Source organism: Ostrea edulis, chromosome 7 (genome assembly GCF_947568905.1).
Source record: "Ostrea edulis chromosome 7, xbOstEdul1.1, whole genome shotgun sequence".
Taxonomy (NCBI): Eukaryota; Metazoa; Mollusca; class Bivalvia; order Ostreida; family Ostreidae; genus Ostrea; species Ostrea edulis.
In genome coordinates, this window is record NC_079170.1 from 79,108,174 (window position 1) to 79,135,673 (window position 27,500).

The 27,500-nt window shown below is 35.1% G+C and overlaps 2 protein-coding genes across 2 annotated transcripts; both read left to right on the forward strand.

The window, feature by feature from the left end:
- The first annotated feature begins 74 nt into the window (after positions 1-74).
- On the forward strand, positions 75-1,353 carry LOC125654765 (caveolin-1-like). Its single transcript, XM_048884801.2, has 2 exons — positions 75-236; positions 982-1,353. Exons 1-2 carry the CDS (start codon positions 168-170, stop codon positions 1,306-1,308), a joined length of 396 nt encoding a protein of 131 aa, XP_048740758.2. The 5' UTR covers positions 75-167; the 3' UTR covers positions 1,309-1,353.
- An 11,947-nt stretch (positions 1,354-13,300) lies between these two features.
- LOC125673580 (caveolin-1-like) lies at positions 13,301-16,282 on the forward strand. The gene is made up of 2 exons (XM_048910192.2): positions 13,301-13,369; positions 15,809-16,282. Exons 1-2 carry the CDS (start codon positions 13,301-13,303, stop codon positions 16,133-16,135), a joined length of 396 nt encoding a protein of 131 aa, XP_048766149.2. The 3' UTR covers positions 16,136-16,282.
- The last annotated feature ends 11,218 nt before the right edge of the window (positions 16,283-27,500 follow it).

Sequence of the window (27,500 nt, forward strand, 5' to 3'; positions counted from 1 at the left end):
TGCCTATTTGTATATCAACGGGTCATTTCTTACCAATCAGAGTTTATTGACAAAGTCTTGTGTAATATGTATACAAAATCTGCGAACCATAGTGACCACCTCCACTAGACTCACTTGGACTCTTTACAGAGCGGACGCAGAGAGTTTTTCTGTATACGAAAAGTACAATGGCGGACAAAACGGGAGAAATTGATTTGGAGAACAGGGATCCTAACGGATTAAATAGTCATCTCGGGGTAGGGAGATACATCATTCTATGTCAAAGAAATCTTATTAGTGAAATGGTTAGGTCTCGTAAAATAGAAATAAAGTTCCCGTTTGGGAAAATGTACATGGATGAAATTTAACGTTTTGCAGGTGGATGTGGGAAACATTTTTTCCAATATTTTTTTTCTGCGTACGAAACACAAATGAATATTTATATGTAGACATTCTGTCTAATTAATACAATGAATTTTTATATTGAATCACAGATTATGTTCTTGAATCTGATTGAATGAATTTCATTATTTCCCTCTGAACTGCCTCTTTAGATGTGGTAACTGTATTCTAAGGATAAATATACGATTGATAGGTTAGATAATAGGCTCTCTTATTATAGATAATGTAAAAAAAAATAATATAGAGGAAATTCGATCTATGATAACGACATGATTTATAATTTTCGTTCATCTATTTTGCTAAATACATATCACTGTGCTATAAAATTAATTTCATTTACTTTTTAAAATAGACCTCCGCCATTGCATACTAAATTGAAACGTTTTAACATACTATTTATCATACCTGTGAAACCTTACGGTTTCTTTTCATCGCAATATGAGTCTTATTTTCAGAATTTTGTCTGAGTTTTGCATTGACATGTCTGTAATATAGAATAATAATACTAAATGCGATTATATTCCATTGACTACTCATGATTACAGTTTTTATTGTTCTGGTACATGTATTATTAGACTCTCTTTGTATTTGTATTTGTAGACCCTACTCTTCAATGACGTTATCGGAGAACCGGATGGGACCCACAGTATCGACTGCGTCTTCAAACTGTCCAACACCTGCTTTGAGTTATGGAAGGGTCTGTGCTATAAGTTGCTGACCTTTTGTTGCGGTTGCTGCATAGCGATGGAGTGGGGCTGTGAATTTGCCTACATCGCATTCGCCCATATTTGGTTCATATCACCTTGCTTGAAAGTCTGTGAAATCAATTGTGGAGTTTGTCAGCGAATCTATACCACGTGTATCAACTGTTGTTGTACTCCGTGCTACGAGTCCATTGGCGGGATATTCCATCATTTCAAGAGATAAAACCAAACTTTTTAAAATTATTTAACAAGATGTTCTATTTAATGCTGGCTTGAGTTTCTCTTCTTTCCGTCCATTGTTTCATGTATATTGAAATAAATCTTATACAATGTCAGATCTTTGTTATACTTTCTATTATGAATTTTTGATAAGAAAATATGGTGTAGATGTGATATGACATTGAATGCCGAATACTCAAAACAGCATTTCGCAAATTTTATGATCGCTACAACGATCTAATTTACCAATACAACCTATCATTAGGTAAAATGCCCTATGACATGTGTCATACCAATGGGGAAAGTTCTTTGAACACTAATTTTGACTACGGATTACTCCATAAACCCGATGGAAATATTGAGGTCACGGCGGTTATATTTATATTACAAATGTCATTTTCTCTATGAACCAACCAATTTCAGCACGTGACACAATCCGTTCATTTTGACTATAAACGGATTATAAACTAGCTTAAAGCACGCAACTGAGAGAGCGTAATGATTTGAAAAAAATACAACATGTGTTACAAAGATCTTGCAAACTCGCACTTCTGATTAAGATTGTGAACTTACGTGGATTATCATCCTAATCTTGTGGTCTCCTAGCTCCAAAATACAGTGCACCCTGCAATGTTGTTAAAGGCAGGGTAAGACGAACTGTGACGTCACGTTTATGTTTTGACGTACATCACAATACGATTGTGACATAGGTGGATCTTAGGAGTTCGTTTTATGCAACAAAATATTTCCTAACTTATATAAGCAGTGTAAACAAATGGTGATTAAGTAAATGAATATGAATATAAGAAATGAACATCACTTTTGAACTGTTCATGGTCAATATGAACGGATTTGGATTTAAGACAAATTTTTTGTGAATCTCTATTTTGTATTCTTTATAGGATTTATGAGATCAATCACTGTTTCTTATCTTCATCTTTCCATATCGTGATGGTATCTGAAGGGTCGTGCACTATTTGTGAAAACCCTTACAACCATTTTTGGCATAGTATGGTCAATATATAACATTGTTATAATTATTATGCTGACTGTCCATTTATTTCCAAATAGATGAATATCTACGATTAGATCGATCACTCCGAATGTACTTGAATGTTGAGAAAGGGGGTATTTCAAATTTTGTATGAATAGTTTGTTATTCTGTTGGATTATAACCATCAAAAATGGATCATAACTCATCATTTTTGTGTCAATCAAATATCAGGACAAGTGTTTTTATAACGGTTTTATTTGTTGGAAAACCTCTCTCTCTCTCTCTCTCTCTCTCTCTCTCTCTCTCTCTCTCTCTCTCTCTCTGTAAGACTCCAAAGTGCGATGGTTTCGCCAAAGTGCGATGGTCTGCGCCAAAGTGCGATGATTTGTTAACGTTACGGACACCAAAGTACGACGGTCACGCAAAAGTATGACGGTCTCTCTTCTATAGGCACGCTACGCCAAAATGCGATGGTCTGGCAAGCCAAAGTGCGATTAACTATCATTTATAGGCGCACCACGCCAAAGTGCGATGGTCTAACACTCCAAAGTTCGATGGTTGCGGGGTAGAGTAACGTTTGTGAAGTCATTTATTATGACGTCATTCGTAACTTCTTTCAAAATCCAACGTCAGTTTGCACCAACAAAGTTCTTTCTACTGGCAACAAGACCTTCGGGATGTCGGAGAAAGCCTGGGTGAATAAGATTTACATGGACGATAGCAAGGACAATGTATTGTAAGAACGGCAAAGTACTTCGACCAAACATGCTGTAATTCATGATCATTTCATTCTATCATTTGTGATATACACATAATAAATTACTTGGGGGAGGGGGTATGCTATAATGGAAAGTATTCTATGCGATTTTGCGCTTGAAAATTTTGTGTCCATTAACACGACAAATAAATGGTAATGAAATAAGTTTCTATTATTATAACTATTTTGCATTGATATTTAGGTGAAACAACACATGGTTGGTACAATCTGTACCAAAACACTGTGTGCATTCAGTTTGCAAACCAACGTGCCACTCCATCGCACTTTCGCGTGCCACACCATTGCACTTTGGCGCATTATTATGGAGTCCTACATATATAATTTAACCACGAATAGAGAAGAGCTGTGGGTCGTAATAGATGGCGTGTTAGCTTTGGAAGCGTGCTGCCATGATATCGAATTCGGGAATGGGAATGGGCACATTATTTATCTGAAGAGTTTGAAGAAAACAGAGTAAGCTTAAACAAAAAAGAGATAGTGTTAGTACGTTATGGAGATATATTATAAGTGAATACAATGTAATTTGAAGACGACAACACAATAGAATTATTCACAAGACATAGTGATAGTGTTAGTAGAGTATTGGCTATATTTTTATTTTTTTAATAGAGTAAGAAATAGTTGTATTTGAATCTCCAAAATTCAGTTGATCTTCATAAATAGTCACTTATATGCACAAAGTCTTCCATATCTACTCACAATCAAATCACATTAGCTCGATTGTGTTTGAGATATGCCAAGTATCCCTGATATAAAGATAGGTTTCGTTTGGGGTAGCCATTTTCATTCACGTCATAAAAAGTTTTGCAGGTCAACGAAAATGATGTATCTTCAGTGTGCCTTCAATAGATAAGTAACGGCGATGTATTGCTAGTGGTTTATCTAGATTTGCGAAGTTGTTGTCCTAATTCAATGGCACTTTAAAAGTCACAAAGAGGAATCATAACTCCGAACAGGAAAAGAGATTCTTTCTTTAAATGACAGTTTCGTGTGCTATTTGTTACTAACGCAGACACAAATTCGCTCAAAAAACAAGCGAGGAAAAGCTAAATAAGTTTCAAATCGTCATTGTCAATCTCTGTAATGACCTCTCCATATAATCGAGTCCCAAGTGCTTATTTGTATATCAACACAACGGGTTATTTCTTACCAATCAGAGTTTATTGACAAAGCCGTGTATAATATGTATACAAAATCTGCGAACCATAGTGACCAACTCCACTAGACCCATCTGGACTCTCAACACAGTGGACGCAGGTTTTCTGTAAGAAAATACAATGGCGGACAAAACTGGAGAAATTGATTTGGAGAACAGGGATCCTAACGGATTAAATAGTCATCTCGGGGTAGGGAGATACAGCATTCTATGTCAAAGAAATCTGATTAGTAAAATGGTTAGGTCTCGCAAAGTAGAAACAAGAGTACATTTGATAGTACAAAAACCGTTTGGAATAGTGTACATGGGCGAAATTTAACGTTTTGTAGTTGGATGTGGAACATATCTTTAAAGTTGTTTTTCTGAAAGCGAAACAAAAGTGAATATATGTCTACATATTCTGTCTAATTGATATAATGAATTCCATATCGAATCACAGATTATGCTATTGAATCAGATTGAATTATTATTATGATTTTCCCCTGAACTGCCTCTTTTCACGTGGTGGCTGTATTTTAAGGATACGTACATGTATGATATTGTTAGTTTAGACAATGGGCGTTTAAATCATAGGTAATGTAAATAAATACTATAGAGGAAATTCGATTTATGATAACGACAATTTTTCACTGCATGATGTGGAATGTTAATTTTCTGTCTATTTTACATAATAGACTCTACTTTTTTATAAATTAAATTCTATATACGTTTAAACATAAATGTAAGTCTCCGTATATAAAAAAAAAAGAAGTTTGGCATACTATGTGTGATGTTCATTTATTACATCTGCAACTCGTTTCGTGTTTTGGTTGTTTTTATCATCGCTATATGAGTCTTATTTTCACAATCTTGTCAGATAATTACTACTTAAATTTTGTATCGACATGTTTGTAAAATAGAAAGTATGCGTTGAATTACCAGATTTGATTGGATTCCAATAACTACTTCTAATTACAATTTTGATAATTTTGATGTATGTATACCGGAAGGCTTTAAGACACCCTTTTCGTATTTATAGACTCTACTCTTCAATGATGTCATCGGAGAACCGGATGGGACCCATAGTATCGACTGTGTCTTTAAGCTGTCCAACACATGTTTTGAGTGCTGGAAGGGTTTGTGCTACAAGTTGCTTACCTTGTGTTGCGGTTGCTGCATAGCTATCGAGTGGGGTTGCGAATTCGCCTACATCGCATTTGCCCATATTTGGTTCATAACACCTTGCTTCAAATGCTGTGAAATGAACTGTGCAATTTTCCAACGAATCTATACCACGTGTATCAACTGTTGTTGTACTCCATGCTACGAGTCCTTTGGAGGAATATTCCATCATTTCAAGAGATGAAAACAGACTCGTTGAATTATTTATTAAGATGTTCTTTTCAAAGCTGGAATGAACAATTTTCTTTTCTCTTCATTGTTATATTAAAATAAATTTTATAAAATATCAGACTTTTGTTACATTTTCGAATATGAATTGTTGATTATTAGTACTGGTGCCCAGTGACATTGAATACGAAATACTTAAAACGGTATACTATTAAATATATTTCAATAGAGTAAACACTAGTTGTATTGAAACGTACCACAGCTCCTGTAATCACTGTAAACAGGAACTACACGTCACTATTTAAATTCAGAAGATAACGAATAGTCACCAATCTCATAAAAGGAATACAACATAAAAAAAACCCTGAATATATCAGAGGTAGGATCAGGTGCCTAGGAAGAGTAAGCATCCCTTGATCAGTAATCCGCAGTCAAAATCAGTATGTCAACTCACTCTGACACCCCAATATTTTCATCGGAAACATTTTAGGGTTTCTAACAATCTTGAAACAAAGTATCCACTAAAATAGGATACTTTAAACGTATATCTGATGGCGTGTGTAGCTTCATTGTCCGCCGTAACACTGCTGTTTACAAGTCGACAACTGCATGCTATTTGTCAAGTGTTGACGATGATAGATATGCCTATTTTGCATTTCTTATGCATTCTGGATACACAATAAGTCAACTAAGTAATATCTACGCAGTTCGATCCCGAACCCAACATGGTTGTTATATTTGCATATGCATCAGTTGGTAACAGGGAAATCGTATAGTATGTGAAGAAGAAAAACCTGAATTCAACTAAAAATTATACTTTATGAACTTAGAATTTTCTTTTGCAATGCATAATGTATATATATATATATATATATATATATATATATATATATATATATATATATAGTCACATACCATACTTTTGGAGATTACTAATTAAAATTTAGGGATGATACCCATCCCAACCTTGATATCATATGAACGAGTGCTGAACAAACAAGTTTGTAACAATGTATAGTGAGATATTCATAATTTTAGGAATATATCTGCATGTTTTATGTTAATTTCAGGGTCTATGTTCATAGTTTCTTACAAAATGGTATTACATTTGTATACACACATCTCCTATTGTCCTAGTGGGGCCATTTCAGAAGTCAATACAACAAATTTCTTTCAATGATACAAGTACCTGTCATTATATTTCTCGTAAGCGAGATATAGAGCTCAGAAGATTTTTTAGTCTGGTATTAAAAAGACCAATCCCACATTTTTTCTTTAATACGTTTAATGAATATGAAAGCTTTCTAAGAAGTGTAATAGAATATACCAATATATACACGTATCATAGATGGCTTAATTAATGTCAAAGTTTACAAACTGTTATACGAACAATCTATAGATGTATCTTTTGAATGGAAAACGATAATGAGAAGGTGCATTTTGATTGGTTGAGAAATATATGTTTCTCTCGATTGTTTCGGGGTCTTTATCGTGAGAAATTTGCTCTGTAAATAAAGAACTCGGGACAAAATGTAGATTTTTAAATCATGTATGTATAGTTTGTTCTACATAAGACATATATTTACTCACGAAAGAAGCTTGGAAAAGCTAGACAAATTTTACATACGCCATGCATTGTTATTCACTGAAATAAACGCTCAATAAGTGTTTAATTGTATCTCAACATAACGGGTTATTTCTTACCAATCAGCGTTTATTGACAAAGTCTTGTATAATATTTATACAGTTATACGAACCATAGTGACCAGGTGTAACATACCCGCTTGGACACTTAACACTGCGGACGCAGAAAAAGTTTTCTGTTGGGAATCAAAACGATGGACAAAACTGGAGAAATTGATTTGGACAACCGAGATCCCAATGGATTGAACAGCCATCTCGGGGTAAGGGGTGTGCTCAGTTTCCGTAGAGTGACAATTTCTATAGGAATGTGAATTGGTTTTTCAACCAATAGTTAGATTTGTTGTTATCAAAGGTAAATTTTTTAAAAAAAAAGTAGAAAAACAGAACACACGCGCTGGAACAAGTATCATACTAAACGACAATTTAATGTTCTGTTGATTTATTATTTTACGCGAGTACTTTAAAATATGGCGAATATATACGTCAAATCGCGTGAACACGAATTCGCGGGTCGTCTGTTAATTAAGAGTTCTTGCACGTATTTTAGCAACAGAGAATTAGAAGCGAGTAATTTTATTTCGCGAGTTACGTCTCTCGCGATATTACGCGTATATTTCGGAATCTACAGGTACAGCTACAGATACAGTTTTAAACGTTCTATAATTTGATACGAAAATCATTTCACGAGTGTGACAGGGTTTGTTTATTTATTTTTCTTAAAAGTTTTATTTAGGAGTAAAGCATTTCTTCTAGAATAATTGAAGTTTAATTATTTGGTTTCCCAAGTAACTGCTATTTTGAAATTTGTGCAGAATCGGAACGACATGGTCCCGACAAATGTAGTGTCGCTTAATTGATAATTTTTTGATATAGATAGTATTAAATCGGACAGAATATGAAGAAAGTGTTTCCGGTGTGACAGATGTGTTTCAATGTGAAAACTGCAATTCTATTCGAGGACTTACAATACGCTTACGTATGGAAGTACTAATTGCACTACATTCGTCTGTCAGTGACGGGGTTATATCCCACAAAACTGCGATCATAAATTATCATTAGATGTCTGCGCATATATATTTTTGTAACGCACTATAATTAATTTATCTGCAAACCATTACGTTTTATCATCGCGCTATCAGTCTGACAAGGAATATGTAATACGTAATCTCCGAGTTGCCCGATAGTTATTTCCCTTTGTTAAACTCTTAGGCATGGTGAGGCGCAAAATCTGTTTACGTATTCTCGTGGTAGGTACAAATGCCTTCATATATTGCATAAAGGATGATTACAATACGTCATGCTACCACCCGAACTGCAGGGGCACACAAATTTAATAAGTTTATGAGAGTTTGACAATAAAATAGCTCAAACAAAAATCGGTAATCACTATCTTTATTTGAGAAAAGTATCACTCACGTAGAAGAGGAAATAGATAATGATTTCATATTTAGTTTAATGGTTTAATTCAATCAAATCATTTTCAATATGGTCAGTTCAATGTATACATGTAGCAATGGCTGACATAAACAAAACTTACGTTTTCGAAACTTTTAACCTTATTTCATTTATGCTTGCTCCTCCTGGGCACCTGTTCCCACATCTGGTATACCCAGAGGTCCGTGTTTGCCCAACTCTCTATTTTGTATTGCTTATAGGAGTTATTAGATTGATCACTGTTTCTTTATCTTCACCTTTCATTTACATAGTCAGTCTATACTATATATACTATATATATGTTACTTCTTGTACCCACCCAAACGTTCAACAGAATACTGAACGTACCTCCATCACAAAAGAGCTGATATCTCGGAAATTGCGAATTACTTTCACAACCGAAGTGAACCCCAACGCTGTAATGTATACGGAATATGAATAATTTCGAATGATATGTAGTGTTTTTGTATCGTCATGTTTTAAGTGCGAGTTCAAACTACTAAATTTAATTGATTTCCATTTACTACTCCTGATAACAGCTTTCATAATTTTGGTATGTGCATTAATAGAGTCTCTTTCTATTTGGATTTATAGACCCTACTCTTCAATGACGTCATCGGAGAACCGGATGGGACCCATAGTATCGACTGCGTCTTCAAGCTGTCCAACACGTGCTTTGAGTTATGGAAGGGTCTCTGCTACAAGTTGCTGACTTTTTGCTGCGGTTGCTGCATAGCGATGGAATGGGGTTGCGAATTCGCCTACATCGCATTCACTCATATTTGGTTTATAACACCGTGGTTGAAATGGTGTGAAATTAATTGTGGAGTTTGCCAGCGAATCTATACCACGTGTATCAACTGTTGTTGTACTCCGTGCTACGAGTCCATTGGCGGAATATTCCATCACTTCAAGAGATGAATACATTCTCCAACATATTTAGATATATGAATCAGGAATGAGATTACTCTCTCACCGTGCAAATATGATATTAGCATAATTATGTTTTTTTATTTCTTCTAAATTAATTGTTGGGTATTTCAGAATTAAAGTTTATTGTAAACTTTTGATTTGTTTTGCTCTTTATATTGCACCCATCTGTAATCAATGGATTGTTCGTAGCATTGTTTTTATCACGCCTCAGACAAAATTGTTGAAATCTGATTGGTCAGATCTTGGTCACATGACGCCGTGAAAAAAACCGTATCATGCGAGTAAAATCCGTATTGGGCGAGTAATTTTATTTATCGTCGGGTTCGACTTGCAGCCGTTTCAAAAGGAAAGACATTTGACTAAGTTGTATGATATAGACCCCCACATATACAGTTAGAGGTCTTCGACGTGATAAATTCGTTACACAGTCAGTTAGTGACCTGATACGGAAAAATACATGGTGTGAAAAGAACACCCGTATCGGGCTCGGCTTCGCCTCGCCCGATACGGGTTTTCTTTTCACACCATGTATTTTTCCGTATCAGGTCACTAACTAACTGTGTAACTAATAATGTTGTCTGGCTCTACAATGGGCATAACTAAATAATATAGTGGGATAATCGGTCCGGAATTGTGGTGTTTGTAAAACCATTGAATGTGTAAATCCCACCTCAATATAGCAAATCGATAGCAGAAATAGTTGCCCCCCCCCCCCAAAAAAAAAACATATAGTATTTCAAGACAGGTAGAGGCATCGATGTATATTTTGTTATATTTACATTGAACCAATGGTTTTGCCTTTGATGTCTTCACAAATTGTATCGTAATGATAGGCATTTGGTCACTCAGTTGCAAGCATTGCGCGTATAAATACGGACCTACTTGATAAATATACTTGTCTATTTCAACGGTAGGGGATTTTGACAATGATGGAAATAGAATGTAGATATTAGGTGAAAATACATGAGGGTATAAAATTCACGCCGGTGTATTTCATGAAATGCTAATGCGCTTGAACATGACGAAGTGCTGATGCGCTTAATGGCGTAGTACTAAAGCGGTTCATGACGTGGTGCAGATTAATGCGCGTCATGACGTAGTGCAGATTAATGCGCGTCATGACGTAGTGCGGATTAATGCGCGTCATGACGTTGTACGGATTAATGTGCGTCATGACGTAGTGAAGATTAATGCGCGTCATGACGTAGTGCAGATTAATGCGCGTCATGACGTAGTGCGGATTAATGCACGTCATGACGTAGTGCACATTAATGCGCGTCATAACGTAGTGCAGATTAATGCGCGTCATGACGTAGTGCAGACAAACTTCCACCAGAGTTCGTTTGCTCACAAACCAAACTCTTCCACTTAGGCATTATGGGATAGCGATTTCTTAGGCCGCGTATACTGTGACGTCACTGTAGAATGACGAAAAAACATAACGTCAAACGTAAACAACTTTCAAAACAAGAACGTAAACATCAAGTTCATTACTTTACACAATAATTTGAACAGAGTCTCCCTACTTTTTAATGACCTTTTGATCATTTTATGTTTAAAATAAAATCCATACTTTTATATTAATGCTCTTAATATCAATATCTTCAAACTTTTAACTGCGAACTACTTCTTTAGTTTTATTTGCCTGCAAGATAATCGCGGACTCACAATATACAAATCTGTATATTGTGCTGCGTCACATAGGAGAGGTCTATTCGTAGGTGACGTAATGAGGCCTCGACGGGGAGTTTGGTAGTGCAGATTAATGCGCGACATGACGTAGTGCAGATTAATGCGCGTCATGACGTAGTGCAGATTAATGCGCGTCATGACGTAGTGCTGATTAATGCGCGACATGACGTAGTGCAGATTAATGCGCGACATGACGTAGTGTAGATTAATGTGCGACATGACGTAGTGCAGATTAATGCGCGTCATGACGTAGTGCGGATTAATGCGTGTCATGACGTTGTGCGGATTAATGCGCGTCATAACGTAGTGCAGATTAATGCGCGTCATGACGTAGTGCAGATTAATGCGCGTCATGACGTAGTGCAGATTAATGCGCGACATGACGTAGTGCAGATTAATGCGCGACATGACGTAGTGCTAATAAGCTTTATGATGCTTGACGTTGTAGCGTCGTTGTTCATTTCCCATGTATTTTTCAAAAATGAAATTAATTTCTTAACGGAAATTGATTTTAAAGTCAAATTTCAGGAAATATACTTCCGATATTTACATGTACATGCGTTTGATAAGAATTATAATCATTATCATGTCTTTTTAAAAGTAGATGTGCCGTATTAATTGGATATTATGAAAGAAATGAAAATGTTCTTTTTATATCAAGTAATATAACTTACGCACTTTATGCAAATGCAATCTACATATGTAACTTCAACGGCTTAAAAAGCAAACAAGCTAATGTCCTATAATATCTACATGTATCATCATAGTAGGATTATAAACGTCCCGCTTCAAACCATGCATTGTCACGTGACGTCGCAAACTGGATTTAGAAAGAAAACGATAATGGCGGCACGAAAGCATGGATAGCCAACAGGCTGCTGACAGAACACATTCAGCCATAAGAGACAGTCAGACACGGGACGGGGTAGGGAGTTCACACATTACAAAGGGGAATTGTATCTTATGTTTTGAATTTAAAGATCAAATTACAGTAATCCGACTGCAGAAAGGTAAACGAAGTCCTTTTCTTTGGTGCTGTTTCTAATCCGTATTTGCGCACACCCATCATAAACATCAATCCTTCATAAATATGCATTAGAAAATCGCCGTTTTGACCTCGCATTAGATAGACCAATACTTCGTTGATATAAATCAATAATTTCTTGAAAATACCAGATATTATTATTTTACATAGTTTATCGCATACTGACTGGTCTTGTTTCCGACATCAAAAATATTGTTTAATACGACCCATATACTGCACCTTTAATCAAGTAACAAGGAAGCTTTGGGCACTTTTCATATCTATGAAATATTTTCCTACTATCCCATAATATAAGGATAAAAGGGGTAACACTTTTTAAAATTTCTATACAGAAAACTTTAAATAATTTACAATCAGAGAAATTCGTTATATTTCACCACCTTGAATATCAAATTGTGTGGAATTTTCTTATCTGCCAGACTTTAATCGACAGGGGGAGTATTGGCCTGCAATCCTTCACAATATCTCCACGCATTCGGGATGTTCCGGTTGGGATCCAAATCAGACAATCGATTTAGTGTCGTTTAACTCTAAATCCAATAGGTTGTTATAAGTAGATTGCGTAGCAAAATTACAAGCCTCGATTGCATGTACTATCTCTGAGACAGGATATTGACTTATCACTTAAAAAAAATTAGTGTCAGTGCATTACCCAGACAACCACAATAGGAAAACAAAAACCTAAAAAGTCTTATGAAGAACTTACGATTTTGTTTATTTATTAATTGTTTCATGAATGTGTTTACCTTTTTAAGTTCATTATGAACACTATCTACCAACAAGGAAACTTAACCTCTGATGACCTCATATTCATGAATAATTAACAGTGAAAATGTATTGGTCAATACTGATTGATTATAACGGAATGGACGGTGCCATAACAACAGGCATCATCCCATACAAACAAAAGAAGAGCACAAAGATTAAAACGAAGGAGATAAGCGTCATCCCCCTCATATTTCTCTGCAACAGGTGACTAGAAACGCGCAAAATGGTGGACAAAACCAGAGTGATTGATCTAGTGAACAGAGACCCTAATGGATTAAACAGTCATCTCGGGGTAAATATGGCGTTTCCTTCTGGTACGAAATAAACTGTCTGATGTGTACAGATACATTTTATAGCTGTGGAATTACTCGCCTCATATGTATTTTTTAGACTGCGTCTGATATGATAAGTTCGCAAGATTTAAGATTTAATTCGCACTTACTTATAGAAGAAACAGATATCTTGAATTATAATTTTTTTTTATATATATAGCAACAAAAATATTATGATAATAATATATAGATTTTTAAAAAAAAAATTAAAAATCGCTTTTAATAACATTTCAGATTTGCTCAAATACCGTCATCAAACAGTAACAAAAAATCATTGAATTTGAATAAAGAATATTCATTGCTAAAAATACATTAATACGACTGCTTAAACTAATATAGATATAAAATAAATATAGATATAAAAATGAAATAAATATGAAATTTCAAATGTCACAATGTATAGGGAGATGTAATCATTAAGGCGATTTCATCCTTTGATATATGAAGTAAATGGATTACTTATTGTACATGCTACATGAATGTAATCGTATAAGGATTTTATCATTGAATCTGATTTTCTGCCGTAACCGCAAAAACCAATTGGTAAAAATTACATCATACACTTCCATACACTAACGCTGCCAAAACCGGAGGAAGGTTTTTATTAAAAGAATGAACACTATATTACACACTGATTTTGACTACGGATAACTCCGTTTACCTGATCAAGATATAGGGTTCACGGCGTGTGTGACCGGTCGACAAGGGATGCTTACTCTTCCTAGGCACCTGCTCCCAACTCTGCTATATCCAGGGGTCCGTCTCTGTCCCACTCTTGTTTTGTAATCTTTGTGGGATTTATGAGATGAAGCACTCTTCACCATCACCACTTTTCATCTATATCTGAGCGTTTTAGCTGTGCAGGTTAAAAATTTGTAGAATGTAAAATCAATTATTTCGTGAAATAATTTTTTTGAAATTTGTTACAAAAGATAAATATGTTCTTGTGAACTTCATGTCGTTGTTGAAGCGTTACTATTATAGTGAATTTCATGGAATATTCCAATTCAAGTGATAATCCCCATCATAGAAACAGCAAAATGTCAACCATTACAAAAAAAGAAATTATTTCACAGCATTCGATTCACTTACTAAAAAAAAAAAAAGAATTTCATGTTAGACATTTACCTAAATGTCCAATGCAAGCAATTCAAATTGGAACATAAAAGGGCAAGCCCAAGTGATCAGATGTTTAGCTCTACTCAGAAAACGCGTGTTTTGACAGGTATGTTTTAAACACCTATATACATGCAGGCACAATGAGATATTGCAACAATACACTTGTAACGCGCTCATGAAAGTGATGTTGGTATTCTAATTAATTAGATAATTAAATAGATAATTAATTAGATAGTCTAAGGAAAAACATAACGTTTCGAATAGGAATTGTCAAGATTACCTATTGTATATTTAAAAAATTCAATAATTACTGGTCTGATTTTACATTCTACACGGTGACGTAAATGTATCCGGCCATATAGATTAAAACTGTCCTGTATTGACAAACATGTCTGTCGCCTATTTATATCATTACATGTACATCAGTTCCAGTGCGCAACTTTTCTAATATACTATGTCTGCTTTTAAACTCGACTAAGTTGCGATTTGAAAAAAAGGGCGAATCGAGTACATGTATGTACATTTGAATTAATTCACTTTCCTTCGAACTGAACAACACCTAATGGAAACCACTATGATGTAAAATTTTCTTGATCGTTTGATATAGCAATTATCGCAATAGATCCACATAACCCAATACATGTAAAACTCTCGTCCATTGACAGGATTATTGATATCTTTGAGAATCGGCCATTTTATTTTAAATTTCAATACACGAACGACTTAGAAGACCTGTTATAAACCTAACCATCGATTTTCAGAATCAATTGACATTTTTAAATGAAATTACATTATTGTTTGATAAGGTATAAACCAATTAGTGTACACAGTGACGTCACAATACAGCCTCTGTAGCAGCGGGAATCATAAAATCAATATTACATTGTTTTCTGTGTAAACGAAAAAATATATAGACCAAATTGTTTCAGTGTAGAGAATAAAGTACTGTAGACATATTTAATTCCACGGAGTCGTACGTTCGCACACTATCATTTTTGGCTTGGTTCGCGGGCAGAAAATTCCTCTGAGTTGCATGATTATGTTTTACATGAAATTAAATATTTTAAATCCTCTGGTATGAAATTACGTGAATCTCATGTGACCGCGGACTTAGCAGAAATAAGTGCCGCGTGTAAAAAAAAAATGTACATTTATAATCTCCTTTTTTGCCAGAACGACAACATACCCAGTTTACTTTTCTCAATTTCACTTTAAGGTCAATCTAGCCACGATAGGAATATTTGGGTATTCGTGTTTTAACAACATACTTTTTCTTCCAGACGTTACTGTTTAATGACGTTATCGGAGAACCGGATGGGACTCACAGCATCGACTTCATCTTCAAGCTGTCCAACACGTGCTTTGAGTGCTGGAAGGGTCTGTGCTACAAGTTGCTGACCTTCTATTGCGGTTGTTGCATCGCTATAGAGTGGGGTTGCGAATTTGCCTACATCGCATTCGCCCATATTTGGTTGATAACACCTTGCTTTAAATGCTGTGAAATTAATTGTGGAGTTTTTCAGCGAATCTATACCACGTGTATCAACTGTTGTTGTACTCCATGCTACGAGTCCTTTGGTGGAATATTCCATCATTTCAAGAGATGAAAGAAATACGTGTTGCACGTCCAGTATGCAGACAAGTCATTTTACAAATAACTGTTATAAATGCTCTAAGAAAATCTATGTGACGTAACATTCAATATGTTGAATTTGAAATAATAGATTGTCATAACATGTTAAAATATATGTTTACGTCTAGGTGAAATCTTTATAATAACGTATCTATTAAAATTCCTACTACAATACTGGGAAAAAAATGTTTGTGTCATTTTATCATAATATACCGTATAGCGGTGTTTTTTTCACGGGTGATAAATGTAGCTTATTTTAGCGGTTAGATAGCTTTCTGCTAAAATTTCACTCGCCAAATTGCACCCAATTGCGACTTCAGTATTTGCAATAGAACTAACTCTTCCTTGCCCGCCAAAATTTATTCCACTAAATTATTAGCATACATTTGAGCCAGCAAATCGCCAAATATTAGACCCGCGAAAAAAAAACTATACGGTACTAGTGCGTATTTTTTCTCGCAAGACCCTAATTGTGACGTCATGTCGTGAGGTGTTTATTTCTCTTGTTTCGTTTCATTTTATTGTTATTGTTATTACTACGTTATGTTATTATAATTACGAATATATTATCTTGATCATTTTCCCTTATTGCTTTTATTCATTAGTGTAATTCATCATCAGGCAATCGTATCTAAGGATTATTCTCTCGTATAAATCAACGTAAATCTTGCGAAAATAAAATGTTTCCTCTTTGGAATATCACCATGGTATGATATTAACATTTCTCTCATTATCACCAGTGTGAAATTGACTTTACCCAGGTGAGACAGCCATGTGAGATTAATAGAATCCTTCATTAGTACGAGTGTGGGATTGGGAAATTCCACCAAGGGGACAAGATTCACAGTATAGGACAAGGCTTTACCGATTCCTAGGCAGCGAATCTTGTTCCAGAGGTGGACGTTCCCTATCCCACACGAGTAAATAATGAAAGATTATTTTTCTCACATTTTACCTAAAGTTTAGTGCATAAATTTAGAAGACAATTAACTTGATGCTCCTGAAGTTCGTTTAAAGTCAGAATTTCGCAAATTCTATGGTCGATATAACAATTAAATTTACTGTACAATTTAATACAGCCTGTTATTAAGTCGAAGGCGGTCTGACGTGCTTTATGCCAATTGTTACGCTGTTCTTCACAAACTAATTATGAATACGGATTGCTTCATTACCTAATTAAGATATTGGACTCAAGGGTGTGACCGGTCAATAGGGCATGCTTACTCATCCTAGGCACCCACTATAGTGTGTCTAGGGGTCTGTAGTTGCCCTATTCTTAATTTTGTATTCTTTATAGCAGTTATGAGATTGACTACTGTTCGTTATTTTCATTTTAAACCTCATCTTTATATGGTCTCCATGTAGGTAGCCGTTGTTAATATGAAATGTCATCACTGGTGAATGGCCCTGGGTACTTAACATGGGACGAACTCTGTCCCAAGTTCTAAGGCTAAAACGATTCACGGAAATATCGACACTGTTCAATATACATGTAACGCTTGATTCAATGTTCGATTCAATGTCTCGATCTTCGTTTCCATTCATTTTTTAAAATCGTCTTCGGTAAAATCCATCGGGCTTGACCTGTATTTATTATTTTTACATGTACGAGGGACAAATTGGCGTCCGACAATGGTCAGACCGTTGTTAGCCTCGAGTCTGACAAAAACAATAATGAACTTATTCAGTTTAAATTACAGAGCGGACGGGCATCTTACCGTTCGGCGATTTGGAAACAGTTTATTTTTGAAATTTTGACTGTGAATCTTCGAAATTAATTTTTTCTTCTAATTTATTACTGGTTTCTTCTATAAAATGTATCGTAGTGAAAATAGTGAATCGTGATTTATGTATTGCAATATGTATGGTATCGTTTCAGCCCTAGTCTCAATCCCCTATAATTCAAGCTGGTAATCAGGGGTGGATCCAGGAATTGCGGTTACGGGGGGCGCTACTTTATGAGGCAGGGGGCGAAGCCCCCGAAAGCTCCTGCATTTTACAGATTTTATGGGGCTTGAAATATTTCTCCTATTTAGTCATTTGTACTATTTTCTATCATTTTGATAAGGTGAAATTAATAAAATGACCCAAATTTTAAGGGTTTTTTGGAAAAAATTAAGTTCTCCCAATAAAGTAATTCAAAAAATCAAAAGATTTCGTCATTTATTTCTCCAGGAGTGGAAGAAATTATTGCTTCTTTTATCGTTTAGTACATGTTCCGAAACAAGATTCCGCGATTTACTTTAAATTTGAAGAAAGAAAAAATTCGGGGGGGGGGGGGGAGGGGGGGGGGAGGCGGCGGATGCGCCCCCCTCTAATCCGCCACTGGTAATATATGAATTCTCCAGATCGTAAAATTCCAACCAATCAATCACACATTCAACCAATCGGGCAACCAATTGTCAGTGGATGTTAAGTTGGAGATGCTTATGGCTTACATTCACTTAATCACTTTGCTATCGTGTAAGTGAGACAAACCATTTAGTTCTTACACGATCAATGTCATAATATGTCTATTGGTAAATATGGATTTTGTGATTGAGGAGGTTGAAAGAACTATCCTTGATCCATAGCATGCAACTAATTTTCAGTTCTTTTGGTAAGAGTCTTGAGACATTTTATACTACTACCCGGTACAAAAAGTGTAGATAAGACCCGATTGCTACCCCACGAAGGAAATAGAAACAGCATCTTCCAGAACTACTGTGAAAATGCTAGAAAAGCCAGGAAAATCGACTTGGCGTATTGTTTCAGTAAGGACCATTGTAATGTTCTTTTCTTTCAAGTGAACATTAAAGTTCCCGATTACGTCATTGATCGATATTTTTATAAGTTGACATAGCTTCATTGATCGATATATTATTTTTATAAGTTGATATAAAGACATACTACAATGACCGATATCTTTTATAAATTGATATAGTCATACTTCATTGAGCAGTGTCGATACGATATATCTCTGTGAAATCGAAATAAAAGACTCAACAGAGTCTTTCACATCTGCCTGGAAGATATTTTATTAAAAAAATTAATACTAATAACAAACTAACAACTCAACTTTATGACAAACTCGATGATTTCAGCTTTTCCGTCTTCAACTTCCAATATCTATGTAAAAAATATTCCATTGTGACCTACATATCGTGTTTATATTTCTCAACTGATGCGATACGCAAGAGCTTCATGATGAGTTTTTAAATTGAGGCAGGCTACTGATAAATGAGTTGATGTTACAAGGGTTTCAACAGTCCCGTTCAAAATTATTTCGCAAATTATCTGATCGTTATAATGATCTAGTTTGCCAATACAATCTATCTTTGGATCAACTGTTCTCTGACGGGTTTCATACCCGGAAGACGGGGGATGCTTACTCCTCCTATAAGCCTGATCCCACCTCTGGTATATACAGGGGTACGTGTTTCCCCAACTATATATTTTGTATTCCTTAAAGGAGTTCATTGAATAAAAATAATATTCGCCTGTGTCAATGAAAAGTTACGCCAGAAGCATCGAAAAATACAAAAGACATTTTTTTTTACATATACATTTCTTGTAAATCAGCACGGGATAACTCTCTTGTCCTAAGATTGGCAGCCCATAGTTAGGCGTTTGGTGACCGATTTTTCAACACAAATTTATATTTCAACCCAATACTTACCTATTTTATCTTCACACAAAGCTTTTAAGATAAGGAAAACGTCCGGACACCCTGAATAGACTATATAAGAGTTGTCTTGTCGTTGTAATCGTCAGAGACACGCGACTATTTATATCATATTCATTGAATAATTCATAAAAGATTGATAAAACTGGGAAAATAGACATGATCATCAGGGACACAAATGGACTTAACAGTGTGGGTAGGATTTTTTTTATGATGGCAATAAACACATGGACAGAATACCTGGGAATGGCCATATAATATACCTTACTATTCGTGTTTTCTGTAAGGTCAGTTTTGTGAGACATCATGTTCATTTACTCTGGTATATACTGCACTAGATAACTGCATTTCAATCATTGATATAAAGATTTTATACTGTTAAACGTTTACAACGTATATGAAAATCAAACGGTTTGTGTGATATGAAAATTAGAAGGGAGAAAACAGGAAAGTGTGTGTATTCATGTACCTGTGATTATTGATGTTAAAATAACTACACTCCCCATCCCACTCAAGTTCCCTTTACGAATGGTAATTGAAAATCCCATCCCCTTGTGATAGATGTTTGACATTAGTACGGTAAGTGACATGAGGTGGTGAAGATGAAAATGAATAGTTTTTAAAAGTAGACTTTATATGATCGTGTTTTAAACATATTTTATGGATCACATCAAAAGGATTGGAAACAAGTTTTAACAACTTTCTAGTCCCTCTCCTAAAAGTATCACAATTTGTCATGTGAGGTAATAACTAACAGATAACAAGTACAAATGATTGAACAAATGATTGGAAGAAATACCGCAATCTAGGAAAAAATAGAATGTTGCATTCACTTTTGGTGAATATAACATTTGATTTCCCCAACATCGAGCCAAATATAGCTTGTGAATTTCATTTTGGTCACTCAATGAATACTCGCGTCTTACTCACTTTGGACCACCAGTATATTGTACTATCATTGTATAGAATGATTGACTTCTATCACGAACTAGATCAACAATTGTTAAATTATTGTAATATCTAACCTGCTTGATAGATGACCCATCAGGTGCCGTTTGATAATTTTTGCATGTTTTCGACGTTTTAGAAAATTTAGTTACATAATACACAAAACCACGTGTCTCTAGTAACTTTCGACGAGGTCTCTCATTCTAGCCGTATACAAAGATGGCCGACCAAGTATCGTTTCGAAGGCTCTAGAAATTGTTTTAAGTTCTTCAAATTATAGGAATTTCTACATTTCAGATATATAAACCATCGTATTGACTGAGTACATGTCAATAATTGTATTTTGTTACATTATGTTCCAGACTTTACTTTTTAATGACGTCATCAGTGAACCTGATGGGATTCACAGTATTAACTGCGTCTTCAAGCTGTCCAACACGTGTTTTGAGTTCTGAAAATGTTGCTGTTACAAACCGCTGACCCTCTGCTTTGGTTGCTGTATCGCTGTAGCATGGGTTGCGAGTTTGCTTACACCCATTGCTTTCTGGTACATCTGGTTGATTACCCCGTGTTTTACACACAGGCACCTGAGGTGTGGATAGCTTGTATATATCTTATGTACACCCCCTTTCTAGAATGAAATTATTTTTTATACAGAATCAATAATTCATCCAAAATACGTTATTTCCCCCCACCGATCACCCTCATAGGTCGTTCAGAATAGTCAGTTTCTACCTTCTGTAAACTTTTGAGATGACCACTTGTGAGATACTAATTATATATATTTATATTAATTCTATAAGTCGATACAATCCATGTAATTGAGATTAGATTTCAATATGATTTAAAATGTCTGTAAAGTATCAATTTTGTGTAATTCAACCAAGCCAAAGATATATTCCAATTCTCTGTTCTGACATAATTCTTTTCTCAGTTTATGGTCATGGAGTCTGTGTTAATGTAAACCTCTGTTGATGTATATATGTTTTGATGTATATCTTGGAATCAACATGTACACATGATGTTAGTTTCATGAGAAATGAAAGCGGGCGAATAGAAATGGCAAATAAGGATGATAAGAGATTCAACACCCTCTTTCCCTCAAAATAAATTCATATATAGATATACAATGCTTTGCTCGTCATAGACGAGCAAGGGATATTAGTTTTAATTCGAAATTTATGAATAAATGTAATTGTATGTTAATATTTCCTCTTTTTTACAATTGATATTGGAGATTCCGAGATAAAAAATGATATTTGAATCTGTTGTAGATGGCATTGACCGTGACGCGAATGAAGTCGATCATGGGTCCTCCATGGATAGCTTGTAATTTATCCAGTATCTACCAAACATACTCAGCGGTCAATCGAGACACGGGGTAAAGTAGATTTAAAATTAAATTCGTGTAAGTCTGTTTTTGCATTCACTTAGCAATTCGTCCATTTTCCGTCAAACAAAGGTATGCGGGATGGTCGATTTAAGTCGAAGGTTGACCATTAGCTCTTCTGTCAATATTGACCATTTCTTTGTAAATGTCTTGAATGCTGTATGGATACTCAAAATATTTACTACCATTTACATATCTACGGCACATTACCAGTCCCAGGAACTGTCCGAGTTTGGTCATGTTACATGCGATATTTTTAGTATGAATTATTAATACCCCCGCACAGAAATCTACAGAAAGTTTCTTAAAAGAGAGAATGTAACCATGTGGTTTTACAAACACTAAATATCATTTTTATTGGAAATTCATAAAATAAAAATATCGTGTAATGATCAGAAATTTACACTTAAGATACATTTGACGTTTTAAACATTGTATCCATGTTTCAAAGTTTGATGGAAATTTAGAAAATAACCACCCGTATTTATGTCCAGTCTCCAGGGAAAGCCGAAATCATATTTGGTGAGAGAAGATTCTGAATTAACATTCCAAACTGAAAGTTTAGTCTTGTAAAAATATATTCTTAAAACACAGAAAATTATATTCCTTGAACAGTATTGATTTTATTTACACGTAATTCTAAGCCTGTGGTTTGTTTTCGAATAGTTTTTATTTCTGTTCTTTTTTCTTATTTTCACTGTACGCATATAAATAGTTTTTTCTGATCTATATCCAGTTTACCCAATGTTTTAAACTGTCCTCTTTTAAAAACTGACATTCATATAATGTATAAAATGCTTTAATTTCCGTCTTTTGCCGAAAAGTGTGAAAACATTCTAGTTGTGAATCCTGCGAGATTCACAATTGAGGTGTTTGTTCGCCTTCCCTAGTTCTATTAAATATTGATTGATCAGGACTACTGAAGCCATAGAGGTTAATTGCAGGTACGGGTTTGTTTAATAAACCAATAATACATTACTTACTGGGAAATCCTACAGAGACTGGCCATTTTCACGTGGGGTGTCAGTAGCCTAGCAACGGACGCTGTCCACCACAACAAACACTGTTCAACATTTGTCGATTTAAGTAAACCATTACCAGTTAAGTTGAGGGTCAGTTCTTTTGTATAGCAAAATAATGGGATTTAAAGAAGGCAGGTACTTGAAATGAAGTTTAAGTAGAAGGTTATATTTATATATATACAGAGAGAGAGAGAGAGAGAGAGAGAGAGAGAGAGAGAGAGAGGGGGGGGGGCTGATAAAACTTGAAAAGTGAGGACTGTTTTTAACCATTTGACGAATGTGGTGAGGGCAGAAGTGCGCTATGAGGACAAAAATCATGCCCTTACAGCTATGTCTCCATAAACAATGACAATGACAATATCTTTATTCTCTTAAACTGATTTACAGTGTAGAGAAATAAACAAAGTGAACGTAATCTAGATATACATGCAAGTCGTGGGTAATGGTACATTTTGAAAGAGAGAGAGAAAAAAAAACTAGAATACAATGTTGTTAGTGCGTGGATTGATTAACCTGGAGAACATACTCTCTCAGAAATGATTTTGATAAATTTACTTAAATTGATTAATTTACTTCTGTTTTGTGTATTTAAAAGTTGTTCAAATTTAAAGATATTCGGGTTTTTATAGTAATAGCTTGCTATGAGCATTGCCCTTGATTGTTTTTATAAAATTACCATTACAATTGAACAGATAATGAAATTCATCCCCTATCTCTTTCATATTACATAACTGACATAGTCTATTTTCTCTGGGTTGACCACACCATCTACCTGTTTCTATAGGTAGTTTAGTATTACATGTTCTAAATTTACAAAATGTTTTCGATAGATTTGTTGAAAGAGAAGTAGTAAATAGTTTTCAAAACTTAATGAATTTTTGTATATTCTATAGTTACGGCCTTTAGAAGAATTATACATTTCATTATATGCCAGGATTGCTTGAATTGGTCATACAATGCATGAAACACTTTTTTTCTTAAGCCAGAGAGCATTGGGTATTTGCTGTTGTTGCCATATATATGACAGTCCACAATCGTTTAGAATTTTTTAAATATAATTATACCAGGGGTTGTTAAACTTTTTAATAAAATAGTAGAGTTTTGATGATAATTTTGAGTATTGTGATATAATTAATTTTTCCCAAAAATTTATCATTCGTACTTTTGTAGTAATAGACATCGGATATCTTCCTAATTCTCCATAGACCATGAAGTTTGGAGTGCTTTGTTTTAGATTAAGTGTGTGTTTACAATATTTCAATTGAAGTTTTTCTAATAAAGGTGATTGAGTAAAGCCCCATGTTTCACAACCATATAAGAGTATACAGGAAACATTTAGATACAAGATATTAGATTAGTGGGGGACAAGTGGTGTGGGGACATGTTCTTACTGATGTTCTCTCTCAAAGCCATTTTTTCACAATTCCAAAGAGAGCTTGGATAAACTTTTATGGATGTCGGCCTATAGCTACACGTATACCTAACATAGTGATGTGTTACCTTTACAACATGTATGTATTCTTTTCTACGCATTGTGAAGACGTGCTCGCTTAACAGGTTTTAGCAGAGAGAGAGAGGGGGGGGAGGGGGGGGGGGGCAGTAAAACGTGTAAAGTGAGGACAAATTTCAACCAATGGACAGACGTTGTGAGAACAGAATTGCACTATGAGGACAAATAAATGTCCTCACAATTACGTCCTCATAAATGTGACCTACAGCATGTGAAAGATGCAGATACAAAATATTAGCTTAGTGAGGACAAGTGGTGTGAGGACATGTCCTTACTAATATTCTCCCTCAAAAACCTTTTTTCCATAATTCAAAAGAGAGTATTAGATAAACTTTTATAGATATCCCTATAGCTATACCTAACATAGTACTTTTTTGCCTTTAGAATAATATATGTGTGTATTCTCTTCTACACATTATGAGGACGTCCTCATTTAGTAGGTTTGGTCGGCTAGAGAGAGAGAGAGAGGGGGGGGGGTATATGAGTGAGTTGTACGAGAAACATTTGAATGTTCACGCTGTGTTATAACACTTACAGTTTAGGAAAATATAGAGAGAAAAAGTAAACATCCCAACTCATAAGTGGAACTGAATATATCGCACAAATTTGTTTTAAATGAAAGTAATCATAGAGAAGTCCAAATAAATACGACGTTTTATAAAGTGCCGGAATTATGGGGGTGGGGTGGGGGTGGGGGCGGAAAAGGGCATATGCCCATTATATAAAGCAGGAGAGGAAAGGGGGAGAAAAAGAAAAACAAACCTATTCGAACAACACGTATAGATCAGCTACACAAGAGCGATAATTCAAAAATCACCAGTATGAAAATTCGGAAACACGACTGCAGTTATCTTTCTTTCTGTTAATGTACTTTGGTTCTTCACCCAGATTAATTGTTCTTTCTGTAAGTTCATGTGTTTAATGATCAATCACATATTGGAAATCCTCGTCTTTAACTTTAACTCAATCTTTGATCCTTTTGATGTTGCCTACTGAGAACGATGTTCAGTGTAGTCTATAATCCAAATAGAAAGAGTTGATATCACAGTCAAAATTATTAAATAAAAAAGCAGGAAAATATTCAGTTCCAAAATGTATTCAAACCACAGTGGTTTGAATATATTTTGAAATATATATATATATATATTCTTTAAACAGCGATGGATATCATTTGTTTGGTTATATCCATAATGGAGAGGACGGTAAAGCCCAAGAAGTAAATCAATGTTTGCTGTTAAAAAAATACCACGGCATGACAAAAACGCTGAGGGGGCGGGGGTCCGAATTCCTGTCTCCTCCGATCGGACCATCCTTTAGAAATACGTTTAACTTTCTAATTTGTTCACAATCCCGAACATTTATTATACAATAATGGTATGATTTGAAAACTCAAGACAAAACAAAGTTAGATGGAAGACAAAATTACGTGAAAGAATCTGGAACAATAAAATAATGGAATGATTTAAAAATGCAAGGTCGATATTCAAGGTCGCAACGAAATAAAATTAGTTGTATGCTGAATTACTGTTCTAGAAAACAAAATTACATCGAAAACTCCGGAAATATGCATTAAAGGTACACTGATGGTCGACACCCAAGGCCGAAATGAAGAATAGTATTCACACGCAGACATATGTGTCTAATTCTACCACCTGACTATAGTATTAGTGTTTCAAATCTTAATTTATAGTATCCATAGTTCTGAAATTATGAAAATAAAAAAAATCTACATTCTTAGTAATGCACATGCAACGTAAAATCTGCATAAATACATGGCTGTATATAAATGTCCCAGTTGAAGGTTTATGTTCAATTCAACCCCAACCCCACATATGCACTTATTTTTAATTACAATGAACTTCGATCTTTGTTTCTATGCGGTGACAAAGCTGGACATTATTCTTCCAGTTTACCTTGTGTATTTATCTCTATTGTTCCCATGACGGAGGAAAATCCTTGCAATTAACATGGAACTAACAAGAAATACACGGAGGGATTAACTGAAGTACACAGGCATGCTAGTTTGTCAAACGTAACAACACACGGAATATACTTTGTTTTCTGTATCTCATTTCATATCTGTTTTGTTTAACTGAAAAAATTCTTATAACAATATGATGTATATAAAGTGCTTACTATTCTTCTCTCACTTACATTTTCAAGTTTTTTGTGTGCTTTTTAAATTCGCGATTGAATTATTTATTGCATATTAAATTATTACTTTAAAAACCTCCGAATTTTTGTTAAGTTTCAGCATTGCGGAAACCATTAGGAATCGAAGCCTACAGTTTCCGCAGACTGAAACTTGACGGAAACTATATAATCGTTTACGCACGGCGTAAACCATACGGGAAACCTCAACTTCAGGTTTCCGCAGACTGAAACTTGACGGAAACTTGCGGAAACTATATACCCAGATAGCAAGACTACATTGGGCCAACGTTGGTTGCAGGTTGTATGGTTGGTCGAGTGCTGGCGTTGGACAATGAATGTTGGCCCAACGTTGGCCCAACAAGTGATATGTTGGTATGACAGCTAGAATGTCGGCGTTGGGTTTACAACGTTGGCCCAATGTTGGTACATTGTAGTAAATGTTGGCATAAAACGTGACCAATGCATTGTTGGGGATGTAATGTTGGCCCGACGTTGGTCCAATGAATGATATGTTGGCATGAAAAATGGACGCTTAGTGTTGGGGGTGCAAAGTTGGCCCGACGTTGGACCAACGAATGATACGTTGGTAAGAAAGTTAGTCCGTCAGTGTTGGGAGTGTGATGTGGGCCCGACGTTGGTCCACTGTAGTAA